Genomic DNA, 13,815 nt, shown 5'->3' with positions numbered 1-13,815 from the left:
TTTTATCTCAGGCTGTTCTGCAAGGAAACTCCTTGTCTGTAACCCTGTTAAACAAGTCCCAAAAAAACCCATTTTTCAGAAAGCTCTTTGATGTGTCTCCCTATATTATAAAACCAGGACCTCTGCCTGCCCTTCAGGAACAGATCAACACACTAGAAATGTAATGAGGAACATTAGGCCAAGGAAGCAATCGCAGGCTCTGTGACTCCAGGGGAATGTGAGTTCACGTTTTTGCTGAGCAAGTGAACTACACCGGAAAGGTGGTGAACCACCCTATTGTGTGCTCCACAGTATAAATACAAGCCTTGCCTCCTCAGCTGGTCTTAAGAAAATTTTCAGTCATATTTATGTAATAAACCAAAAGACACACAAGATTTCCTTGACTCATATCCCAGTTTCAAACGAGACAATTTTTGGAAACTTGTCACTCCCAGTATACTGTAACAGGTGATACAAGTGAGTAGTGGGGTGCTCAATAGCCTGTCATGGCAAATCTCTGGGGACATTTACCAATGTCCCAGCTGCTGAAAGAAGCTGGGCCTCTATAAAGTGTGTGTTGATGTGGAAGTACAAAGGCGAACACGCCTGTGACAACACTGCTGGGCAAGTGTGGTATATAAAGCATCCTACAGCCCTATGCTTCCAGTGAGCACCCTGGCCATACCCCAGCATCACCAAAGGACACCCAGTCTTGCTGAGCCACAGGAAGGGTCCTCTATTCTGGATAATCAGGAGGTCAGGACTGCAGAGTGTCTTATGAATAGCATGGAGGTAGAAACACGAACAGAGGGCCAAAGGTAATACAGGTAATCAGAGGGACAAACCATAGGTCTTGGTGCCTTCATAAACAGTAAATGCTTCACAGCAGAGAGAAGGTGGGACATCCCAAACACTTGTGCCTGTGACTTCAAGGACATAATAACATAGTCCTAAAAAAAATCTTTTACACTGCATTTCACTACAGTGCTAGGTATCATTTCCTACTCAGTATTGCCCCAGGGCAGGACTGACTGAGCACCCCAGCGAGGTATTGCTCATCCTGAGCTGACAGAATGGCACTAAGAAGCCACAAATAGAATGAATGCTCCATTTACTGCTGCAGTTAGGGCGGTGAAAGAGGTGTGTGGAGGCAGGAGACATATATACAAATATTAAAGCTTTTTTAAAGAATCACAGACAAGAGATTCTTTCACAGTTTGCTGCACCCATCATCAGTGATGAGATATTGATGCAGCTTGACATAAATAAAGAAATACAACAATAATAATCTCTTCATCTTGTTCAGTTTTTCATGTTCCCCCTAAGTGTCATACCTTCTTGCAAGTATTAAGGTAGAATAAAGGAAGTAAATGACAGTTTCAGATGGAGTGTTTTTGATAAATACAAGCTGTTACAGTGAAGGTTTATTGTTTCAATTTTTCTTAATACAGAACCCACTGCTGCTCCCATCGATGTCAAAGCTACGAGTTTGTCTGTATCAGAGATTCTTGTTGCGTGGAAACATATTAAAGAAAGTCTAGGAAGACCACAGGGATTCGAGGTATGAACACAGGATATCATAATGAGAAGTCTTGTTGCTTTTGCGAGTGTTGCATTCTGTTAACGTGTGAAGTAGTGAAACTTCAATAGGAATTATGCTCATTTTAGCAGACGTACCACTAGCTGTGGAACAACAGTCCCAGCTGTAGCACCGGAACATTTTATATTTATTTGTGCTTGAAAACTGTTCAACACCAGCTCTTATAACATCTCTTTGTCACTTCAAAAAGAGCTGAAAGAACTGCAAGTGACCCAGCATGCATCATTCACAGGCTGGGAAAAATTAGGTATTGACTGTTTCCAGCTCTAAGCGACCAGTTCAAACTTGTTATTTACTGACAGCAATCGGCACAGAGAAATGAGAGAGCCTCTGCATCCATATGCTCTCATCCCGCAGTGGCCGAGGGACATCTGCTGGGCAGACCATAACAATGGGTTGTCAGGAGGGGAAGCAGCAGCTGCACGGTCCGTAAATAAAACTCTGCTTAGAGACAGCCCTTCCTGGCTTGGGAGAGTGAACCAGCCCTAGCAAGGGCTTGCACTTTTGGATACAGTTTACAATCCAAACCTCAGGAACAGATCAGATCTAGCAGTACACCTATCTATTCTTTCGAGCAAGCACAACCCACCCTGACCTTGTGGATCAGGCTATGATGATCCTCATGAAATAGTCCAGCTAAACAAAATTAACTGATTTTGGGATGCAGGTTATTTGTCCTGCTTTAGACCTTTAGACAGTGCTGACTCATTCCTGATTTTCTACAGTAACACTGAAATGAGGGTAAACGTAGGTCTGAGGAAGACACCAATCATGTGGGTGTCTAAAGATATCTTGTGATGTACTAGCACAGGATGTCTCCCTGGTAGCATGTCTGGGCAAACCCAGGGGCTGGTGACCATCACTGATAGCCTTAGGAAGGAAATGTAGATGTCTGGGCAGCACCAGAGCCAACACATTCTCCAGCTCAGCCTCAGGCTGGGCAGCCATGACCAGGACAGAGCATTTACCCCATAGCTCAGATGCAGCCAGTTAACAGTTTTTTAGCTGTTTCTGTAAGCTGTTCATATATTTGAGAGCAGTATCTTTATTAATATCTAGCACAGTCCAAACGGTCTCTGACTTTGGCATGTCCCCTCAGGTCTAGCATTTGCTCACATCTTTTTCCCTCCTACGTCTCCATGCTGAATTCTGATAACCCTCTGTCAGTTTTCTTTTACTGTTCTTTTCTCCCATTTCTTCCTTACATTAAATATGTTTCTATTTCTTTGCACATAGCTTGCTTCATGCAGCGAAAGTGATATATGACCATTTTACCTTTAAACCTGCTATCTATAAAGAGAACAAAACTGTATCTGATAGAGATGATATTCATCTTGCAAATACTATTTCTCTCCATGTTGAAGTGTTCCACTTGTTACTAACCTGACTTCAATCTTGAGACCAGTCTTTTATCATCTGAAATAACTTGCACCCTCTCTTTTTTCTTTTCAGAAAGGTAGCTGGTTTGTAATTTTTTTTCTCAGATATCTTAACATCTTTTAAATTATACCTACTGTTTTCACTCTTATCCTCATTCTATTGATCAAAATTATTCTCAAAATATTCTATTAACTTTGCAATACATATTTTAAAATAAAAAATAGATTTTCTTTCTAAAATTGAAATTTGTTTCCCCAGAAACCTATTCTTTCATAATGTGAGCGGATTTTGCATTTACCTGCTTGTCACATAGCATTTTCCTTAGCTCTGTAGGTGTGTCCTGGCAGTAGATGGCCATTACAGGTAGGACAGTGGGCTTGCTTTGTGTCAGAGCACTTGGAAAGTGCTCTGACCTTTGGAGTTTAGCATACTCTGACCCAAAGAGTAATACTTGCCAGCTCTGTGTCTCTTATGGATTTCTCAGGTACAAATTTGAAAATGCCCATTGATACAGGAGAAGTTATTAACAGTGAACTTTATTAATAATTTGGCTCCTCACCATGCTGCATACCAATTTTAAGATTCTAGCATGAAGATTACAGAGTGAATACTTCAAACCAAGGACCTGCAGTTGACATAACAAAAAAATGATATACAAAAATACTTCACTGCTCCCTTCTACCTCCTGCCCCGAAGGAATTAGAGGAGCCTTCTAAATAGTAATACCTTTTGAGGTGCTGCTTTTATCTGGGGAGATAAGGGTGGTTTTCATCTCCATACCCCACCTGTCCCTATCCTGCCCTTTCCATCTTTGTTCATTTAGCCAGAATTCCTCTGCCCACTTTCGGACACACAATTCTTTCATGGAGTAGTTTGCTCTTTTCTGTCTTCACAGGAATAACTACAATCTGAGCAGCACTTACTCAATAAACATAAAAGTAAATGTTGCTGTTCTGCATTATTCAGCAGCAGAAAATACCATCTATGGATGGTATTGCTAGATATTTTCAGTTCCATTTTTGGGAAGGATTTATTCAAAAAAGAAGTAATGAATTATAGGGTCAGTATAATGAGTCAGTGCATTATAATGTTCACTTAAGTACACTAAGTCCACACTATCAGCCCAATTTTCCTAACATACTGACAGTTTGCCTTTAAAACATCCCCACTCTGCAAAAAGGAAAGGAGTTTATGTAGGAAGACATTGGGGCTAAAATCTACCCCCCCCCAAAAAAAAATTGAAGTACAGAACAGCTTTATCTTTTCCATATGATTTACTTTCTTAAATTCTCTTTCACTTGTTGTGAAGACTCCTTATTCAAAAATGATTTTGAAAGTTCATCATTTTTACAGTGCACTGAACAACAAAGCCTGTAGTAGTCCTTTAATCCACAAAAAGCAAATAGATAATGTAGAGAAATCCAGTAATTTGTATAAAAGGATGACTGAATTGTCTTTTTTGGTTTTTTAATTATTTCCTAATGCAGAATTATTGTGGGTCACAAGTAAAGAGTTGCCTTCAATTCAAACAATGGAAAACCGACTAGCCACTCTGTTTTCATGTCTCAATTCATATTCTGCCTGTGGTCATCACAGCAGTGACAACCTCCTACACAGTCTTCACATTTCTGGCCTTTTGGCAACAACATTATAAAAGGGGCAGCTATTTTCTTAACACTTGAATGTTTGGGTTTTAATCAACAAAAGTGACAGAATATTTACTACATGTGGACAAGTTCTCAGTGACCCACTTTCACTCTGGCCCTGTTTGCACTTTGTACTAAGGAGTAATGAAAGGCAAAGGAACTTGTCCAATTTCACGTTGTCATCCTTGAAAGGCAGTGTTAACTGTTATGTCACATGAGTTTTATGCAAGGTTTGCTGCACTCATTTGCATCTTCCAAAGCACATATTATTCCTAACTTCAGTACAGGTTTGTCAGCTCTCTGCCCTGCATAAATATATGCCAGCTACAGTCTGATGAAATAGAAGTAGCTCAAAAACTTTGTCGGAATTGTGGAAAAATATAGTGTGTTGTTCATACTTATTGTTTGGAATCTATAAGCTGAAGGTTATAATACCTATTTGAGCCTGAGGCAAGATTTTCTTTGTTGTTCCCTACTGGTAAGGAATGAAAACAAAACAGAAAGAAAACTGACTGGAGGAAGAGATATTTTGGGTTTCTTTTTTCTTTTCCAGAAAGACAAGGCTAATACTTAAGTATAAATGACAAAGCTCATGTCTTTTTTGCTGGAATTCCTCCAAGGGATAGGAGTTTGGCTAATATAATCAAAAGATCAACTTGAAGCAAACAAATAAACAAAACCCAAAAATAACAAAAAAAAATGTTAAAAATGAAAAAAAAAAGAAATCATGAGTATCATTTTCAGAGAGGATTACTTGACGTAGTAACTTGATTTACCGTATTATGTATTTTCAAAGAGAATTTCTCAATATTTTGCTGTTTCTTAGCTGCACTTTATCTATTTTTATAATGGAACAGATAATTATATCTACATGGTACTGGATTTTATTTATTTATTTATTTTAATTTAGTGAAGTACACATCGAGGTAATTTAGAAACAGCATATGGATATTTTAACAACAGCCTGGAAAAGCAAGACAGAAAAAAAAGAACTCAGGTTTCTCTTGCCTGAATACCAATTTAACAGACTCACTTTTGGCATTAATGAATTTTCCCAAACACAAAACTAACAATTGGATGGGTTTATATACGAGTCAGTTCTGCCTATGTAGCTACACTTATTCTGATTCAAACCCCTCCAAAGTCCTGAAGACTCGAATCAGGAGTTTATAGCAGAGCAGTACTACTGTTTCTCATGCCCTCAAAGTATGTAGCACACCCCAGATCTTTCATGAGGGCTTCAAGAGTGCAATATTCTTTGCAATGTCCATATCATGAGTTGATTTTTACAATTATCAATGAGTTGTGAACTGTACAGGGGTTTTATTACCTAAAATCACAAAACTTAGATAATTATTAATTTTCATAAGAAAATGCAACTAGACATTTGACTATGGTCCTCAAGGTTGAGGTACAATATCAGTTTCCATCCCATGGGTCTCCAGGACCATGTGGACAGAGTACCTGAGGAAAGAGGTAGAGAATGCAAATTGCTGCAGAACGCAGGATGACTGCACAGTTTTGTTTCTTCTTTTAAATCAATTTTCTTCTTTTAAAGAAATTGCTTAGGTGAGAGGGAAAGAACTGAGGTTGATTCACATTTTTGGAGGAATCTCTCATCTTGTTCTGAACGACAGTCACACAAATGTCTTGAAATTATACAAAAAGCACCTCTTGTGTCCTAAGAGCTCTCTTATACCATTGCATCAATATTTACATGCCTTCCATCTGCCAGTTCAGGGAACGTATAGGTTTTCTGATAATGCTGATTAAAATACTTTTTATGAAATCCGAATTACAGTGTGGGTTTTATCAGGGCTAGCAGCAGTTCTTTCAGCTCACCACTCTTTCTGCCCTAGTACTTTCTATACTCTGAGATCTCTTCAAGTCTATTTTCAGTTACGTCAGTGCTGTTGAGGTTGATAAGTGCTTGAAGAGCCCAAGAAAGTTTGTGTTTTATCCACTTTGATTCATTCTACTTAATTTAGGCTCTTACTTGATATGCTTTATATGTAGCTTTAATTTTATGTGGTCATCAGAAAGAATATCCAGCCAACAACTCTGACTTTACTGCATTTAGTGAAGAGGACCTGCAATTAGATCAAATTAAGTTATGGCAAAGAATGCATAACCTAGGAACCAACTTAGGGAAAAGAGCAGTATCATTTAAGATACTTTTTAACCTAAAACTTCAAGGAAGTGGTTTGTAACTATCAGAGGTAGAAAAATTTTACACAGAAATAATTTTTTTTTACCAAGATTCGTTTTTAACTATTGCTTAACCCATGATCAGAGCAAAGGAGGTTGCTCCTCTCCAGCTCAAAAGCATGGGTCTCTGGGAATCAGGTACCAAAGCTTAATATTCTTTGGCTTAAAACAACAGAAAGGCCAGCAAAAAGGTAAAATCTCACAAACAAGAATGCATTAAACAGACAAAATGCTTTCTTCTCCCTTTTTTCTTTCATTTTTCAAATATGGGCTACTTCTTTGTGATTTATGCTTCATGCTATTATCAATATTCAAAGTTATCATTAATGAAAACCTGTTTTGTATTATAGATCCCTTCTGAGAACTATAAATTAAGGTTACAGAAAATAAGATTTAAAAAAGAACCAACAAAGGCGGAGCAGTATAAATAAACAAACTCTCTGTTTTAAGATATATGTCCTGTACTTTTAAACATCAGAAGCATCTTCATTTCAGTTCAAATCAATGTAAATTCCCATCTACCTCAGTCAACAAACATTGGAAATCTCTTTGTTTCATAACCACTTCTTCTTTTAGTTCCTTTGGTCATCAACAAATGGATGCATATGTTACCACAAAAAAAAAAAAAAATTGAGACCAAAATTAATTAATGAACACATCATTAACATGAGACATGGTGTGTCCTGTGAATAAACACAGCTATTTAAAATTTTGCTCCCAGCTTTCTGGAAAAAGGAGAAAAACTTCAGTTGTATTTCCACTCCTTTTCCACTCCTTCTACTGTTCACCTGTGTAAGATTAGTCACCTCACTTTTCCTTTCTGACCATTTGCTTGTTGGATCCCCAGCAGACTGCACTATCTGGATGATAGGGTCTACAGGACACACTCCCTCTCACTGCCTGTTCATACAGTGCTCAATATTGTGCAGTTCTCACCACTGTAGCATAAAATTTGCAAAGATACATCACAAATGAAAGGATCTGACTGCCCAAGACATACTAAGCACTGGAGATTCAATAGAAGGATGTGAATAAATGGTTATTGATTCCTTTTTCTTTTCAAGAAAAGAAAACTGATTCTGAATAGGTGTTATTTCAGATATCAGTAGCTTTGGTCAAGTATTCATCCAGCAAAATACCTCAGTGAATAACACTTATTTCAGAGCAAGTGGTGACTGCTGCTAGATTTGTGAACTGAGCTGTAATTCATCTCAGAATTAAAGCAACAGCATTTTAACATGAGATAATGCAGGCGCACACACACACGCAAAAGATATTTACTCGAATTTTAGAGTTGAAAGAGTGGACTGTGAGCTGACACAAACTGATATATCCTCAATCAAAGTTAATAGAGGCAATTTTCTCAAGTGAAGAGAGGACCTCAAATGTATATTTTTGCAACATGATTTTTTCCGATTTTTTTTTAATGGTATTCCTAGTGCAATTATAAAAGGTCAGCATTGTGCTCGTTGGTCTTACTTTCCTGTGAACCCCTTGTTTTTTTTGATTCTCCATTTCCTGGGAGACATTCTCAATAGTTCTGTATCGTCTGTGACCTTTTATCACAGAGGAAAAGTTATCCAGATACAATGTAAATAACTTATTAAGAAATAACCAGCTTCACACAAAAGGTCAAAATGTAGAAGAAATGCAAGTAGATCTTGGCATGAATAACAGTAAGCTGAATATAGGTCCTTGAATGGCATGTTAGTGACATCTCCTGTTAGGGAAAATAGGGCCCCATGAAAAATGCCTTGCTTGTGTATCTTACCCAGATACATTCAAAACAAACAGTACTGCTTTTCTCCAGTTATGCCCTGCAAATACCTGGTCCCTGAGAAAAGAGACTGGCCAAATTCTCAGCTCAGCTCAGCTTTATAACCTCTTTGAGATCATGATACATTTAGTGAGCATAACCAGAAAATAAGAATGACCAAGATCATTTAGGGGTTCATTTTACATCTGAAAAGGAAGGGCATAAACATCCTAAAATTTCATTTACCAGAAACCTGATTGTATCCAAGAACTAAGACTGAATGCACTTCCTTCTTTTTCTTCTGTCAAGATTTTTCAGAGGATTGAAACATTTCCGTCATTGTTCTGTCACTGCCTATTCATTGGACTGATACGAAATCTCTTGGCTTAGAGTTGCACCAGGCCAGGAAGAGAATATTGCTCAGAGCACTTCTTAACTGATGTGCTCAGCGTTTTCCAGGGGGAAGGTAGATATTCTGGTGACCTACCACATGATGAGCTCCCATTGAATGGTCTCCTTCAATGATGAGCTCTCCCAGCCAAAGCTCACTCTCTGCTCTTCTGTCCTATAGTAACCTCTTCTTCTGCCAGTACACAGCTATTCCATGTACTTTGGGTCACACCACAATTTTCCAGGTCTTGCAGTTTTGGAAAAGTGAGCACCGCATGGCTTGAGGTCAAGCTGCAAATCCCATATGGTTAAGTGGCCTGAGGATCAGAAAAAGGCACAAATGGCAAAATTACCCTCCACGGGATAACATGTATAAGCATCTGGAAGCATGAGCTTGCCAGGTGCCTATATTAATCCTTCATTTGGTTCCTTGTTGGCAGGTTGATTACTGGAAAGACATGCAGCAGGAAGAAGCAGCAGAAAAGGTCAAAACAGAGGGAAATGAGTCATCCATCCTTCTGACAGGATTAGAAGGAAACACATTATATCACCTAACAGTGAGGGCATACAATGCTGCAGGGTATGGACCACCTAGCACTGCTGTGCATGCAGCAACCAAGAAATCCCGTAAGTAATCTCAGTACCTTTGCTAAAAGGGAGAAGTCAAGGAGGAACCTCTGTCCCCTTGGATTTTTATTTAATAAGAGTGTATAATAATCAAGAATCATGTATAGCTTTGATTTATGGCTTTGCTTTGATGTTTAGACATTAATTCATATGACTTTGCATTCATAACAAAGGTTATTTTCCTAGAAAACAAGGCATTTTGTACAAAGGGAGAGAAAAGCATCCAAGTTCATAAGCTTTGTGGAATTTATGGGGTGGGTGGAATAAATACACTATAATCTACTAAATTACACTACTGTTGAAAAAAAATCTTAAATGTTCCATCTAGAGTTGGGAGCCTGCTAACACTACCAGTTTTAAATGTAATGAAAGATTAAAATATTTTTCTTTTGGTTTTAAAGAAACTACCTATAAAAATATGTATATGAACATGTTATTTTTTTCTTCTCAGCTCCCAGCCAACCACCAGGCAATATTATGTGGATACAGGATGGCTCACATGTGTCTCTTGGGTGGGAGCCAGTCAGACCTCTAGCTAATGAATCTGATGTAATGGGATACAAGGTCAGTGCTTCCCTATCCTTGCTCACCTTTCTCTCTTCCAAGCAACTGCTCCTCTTCTTTGTTGGCTTTTTTCCCTTTCTTGCTCCTCTGTGCAAGTAAAGCATTCTATACAGACTGTCTCAAATCAGTTCACCATGAAAACCGATACATAAAATTAAAATGAGAGAAATGACCCAACATATTTTTGTGCTGTGATTTTCAAATACTGAACTCTATCTGATTCCCCTCTATATGAGGGGGTCATTCCATCATCTCTGAGTCAGCAGTGGCTATTAATAATATCAGACTGCAATGAAATTCCTAATAACTCTTCAATTCAACTGTATTTGTTGTAGGATTTAGAGAAATGCACAATAATGAGACATCTTTCATTTATATTAAAATCAATATTTTTATGAAGCAGAAATACTTCAGTTTGTTTTGTGATCATGTTGGTGATGTTCAGCATCAGTGATGGTAACATCTGGAATTTCAAGTTTTGAAGATTAAAATCCACATTAACACTTACATAACAAGTCATATAAAACAGAATTCACTGCAATACCTTAAATCAACGTAGAATGATTTTAGTGTTTTTAGAGAGGTGTGGGGTTTGGGATTTTTGAAGCCCATATCAAATCATTTCTATAGACTATAATCTCATATCTCCTCTAATACATCAGGAAATATCACCAAGAAAAGGTAAAATGGTACAAATAAATCAGAAGTTGTTCTAATCTTTATGAGAATAGTCAATATTCTGAAATTGTTGAGTCGACTTCTTTGGTTTTTCACACCTCCCTGACCTTTTCAATTTTGTCTGGGAACAGAAACTCTTATGCAGAAGTACCAAAAAGACAACTACGTGCTGACTTGCTTTCCTCCCACACACTGTAAATTTGTATTGAGTTTCATAGGAAACGCAGGGACAGATCCGAAACTGTTCTCAGATAACTTAGCCAGCTAGGGTAAATGCAGTAAATACATTATTCAAGACATTTTCTTTACATTTGGAGTTGGGTTCTTGAGCCAAAAATGACATTTATTGACATGAATTTTGGGGAAAGAATTTGAACCAAATGGAACTCAAAATACATTTTGAAATTCTGGAGATAAAGTTGAGCAACAACTAATGCTGGAGAGGAAAATGCTCTGTCTTTGCTCTAGATATTAATCTATGTCCATTCACATTCATTAATTGCTATTATACTTTGCTATTACTGTTTTGAAGCCACTGCAGGAAGGGAAGAGTAAAAGCAGATGTCTGTTCAAATGCAAGTCAAGAAATCCTTAATGAAAGCATGAAACAGTTAACATTGCAGTGACTGTGTTATCTGCACAAAATGTCTGGCACTGTGACCACTGTCTACTTCATCCACCACAGGTGTTATTTCGGCAAGAGGGCCAGAGCAATAGCCAAGTTATAGAAACACAGAAAACCTCTGCAGTGGTACTTCTTCCTGATGTTGGTGTCTACATCATCGAGGTCTGTGCAGTCAGTGAAGGCGGGGATGGGACTGCAAGTCCCCAGATCAGAGTTCCATCTTTTTCAGGTAAGGTTACACTTATATTTGAAAGAGTGGTGATTATAGCAATGCTCATTAACTCTACTATTCTCTACCTGAAAATATTCTCACAATTCTTTAGCTATTACATAAAATCATTGGTCTGACTCTTTAGTTCTATGCTGAAACAATCTAGCACCACATGAGATTTTTGAAAGCATCTGAGGCAACCATGTGAGGCTGATGAACAAAGATGATTTATTGGAAACCTCTCCCTTTTGAGGATAACATCTGAAAACCTAACTGAGCTGTAGATGTTTATATGTGTACTAGGTGTCTCAAATAGCAATATAGTCAGCTGGGATGTGATCCACAGAGACCAGCAGTGAGGTCTTAACAGCAATTCAGTTAATCTTCTGAATTTAAGTATAAAGACATAAGCACCTAAGGACATCTGCAATGTTCTAAGGCTTCCCAGACAGTGATGGCAGATAAGATGTGGGCCTTAGGGGATACACACATCATTCTGGACTACTAGCCAGAGTTGTAGTATATAACACAGCTAAAAATGGCATATATTTAGGTAGCTGAACCCTGTGTATGTGCCTGCCTCAGAACAAGCTGAATATCTCTGTAAGTTCCAGTGACTCCCTTGCATAATTATCATTTTTTTTTAATTATTAACTTATAGCACTATTAAAGTATTATCATTAGGTAAATTCTGATGTCTAGCTGCAATCTCCTCATTTACTGTGATATGCTGACAGAATTTAAAGTATCAATATTACACAAGTATGTAAGGGATGGGAGGATTGGGGGAAAGAACAACAAAAAAATAACATAGTCCTTGCCTAAACAAGACAAGGCATTTCAATTCTAACCTCCTGCTAACACTTTAAAGTTTTACTAAATATTGCTTTTTAGTCCTTGGAGCACTAACAAAAAAAAGTGAGACTGAAACTTCAATCTAGAACTACAATTTCATCTCTAATCTAATCACAAACCACAGTGCTATCAGGATGCAGAAGACACCAACCCCTGCTCCGTGGAATATTTCTTTCATTCATCTTTCGAGCCATAACTATAGGCCACAAACACCTTCATCTAATTAGACTATGCATATCATATTAGTTTCACTTAGGACAATTGTTGTCCAAATAAACCCAGTCTGGTTCCCTTCCCATCTTGTTGCCACTACCACCCCGGAGCACAGTTCCCCTTAGCATGGCCTTTAAGGCACTGCTGTGATCAAAAATCAGCACTGGACTAATGAGCCAAAACCCACTTTTTTTCCACTGGACAAACATAGGGATCAAGGGCTAGCTTTCATTCCTTGTTCTGGGACAGAGATTTGTGACTCAGGGCAGCTCCTGCAGCCTAATTATTTTTTGAAGATTGAGGCACAAAACCATATAAACTTTTGGAATTTCCTCTTAACTTGCAGACTGAATATGAGGATATAAAATGTGAGTTGCTGTAGGTATCATCATAAAATCCTGTCTGTGTAGGCAGCCCATTTTGTGACTGCAGTTCTCACAAGGTAATCCATTGCCTAAAAATTAGTCTTTTGCTGAGGGAAATAGAATATAAATTTTGGGCAAAAGCTAATATCTAGATGTACTGAGAACCATTTGCATAATTTGTTTCTAATTACTTTACTTTCATTTCAGGAGGGAAAGTAACAAGTGCTCAGTCCACCTTACATGTGTTGTCTACTTCCTCATCCTCTGTAACATTGCTTTTAGCACTGATGGTACCTTCGACTTCATGGTGAAGGCTGCAGACTTTGTTGTTGTTGTTATTTGTTTGCTTTAACTTGATGACACCAAGGGATGGAGTTTTATGTCCGTGGAGAAACTGAAAATGCAAGCTAATGCTTAAAGACCCATCGAAATGCCTGTGGTGCACTTAGAGGAGTGTTGGAGACATGGTCAATAATTCGTCAGGTTTTTATCTCTTCTTTATTTGTAAAAGTCCTCTGGGGAGGAGACCCTTCTTGGCCCAAAAATATGCAGATTGTATGTAATAAACTTTTGTAAGCGAAAGTAGTTTCTGTCAAATGTATTTTCCTTTTTTAATACGTTTGAATTTGGTGAGCCCAGTCATATATCATCAGGTGTTTGAACGGTGGTGTCTAGTACAGTACACCTGTATGGTTTGGGGAAAAAATTCTTTTTTAAA

General features: G+C 38.1%; 1 protein-coding gene across 1 annotated transcript in view; it reads left to right on the top strand.

The window, feature by feature from the left end:
* Window positions 1–13,542, top strand: part of CNTN5 (contactin 5) — a 238,480-nt gene extending 224,938 nt beyond the window's left edge. Inside the window, exons 19-23 of the mRNA XM_069027648.1 lie at window positions 1,431–1,540; window positions 9,400–9,586; window positions 10,038–10,150; window positions 11,514–11,682; window positions 13,305–13,542. Of these exons, the coding sequence (XP_068883749.1) occupies window positions 1,431–1,540; window positions 9,400–9,586; window positions 10,038–10,150; window positions 11,514–11,682; window positions 13,305–13,408 (683 nt within the window). The 3' untranslated portion in view covers window positions 13,409–13,542. The remainder of the gene's footprint in view (window positions 1–1,430; window positions 1,541–9,399; window positions 9,587–10,037; window positions 10,151–11,513; window positions 11,683–13,304) is intronic.
* The last annotated feature ends 273 nt before the right edge of the window (window positions 13,543–13,815 follow it).

This window comes from Aphelocoma coerulescens, chromosome 1, assembly GCF_041296385.1.
Source record: "Aphelocoma coerulescens isolate FSJ_1873_10779 chromosome 1, UR_Acoe_1.0, whole genome shotgun sequence".
NCBI classification, from domain to species: domain Eukaryota; kingdom Metazoa; phylum Chordata; class Aves; order Passeriformes; family Corvidae; genus Aphelocoma; species Aphelocoma coerulescens.
The sequence above is the reverse complement of the archived record's forward strand: the minus strand, read 5'-3'. Positions and strand labels throughout refer to the sequence as shown.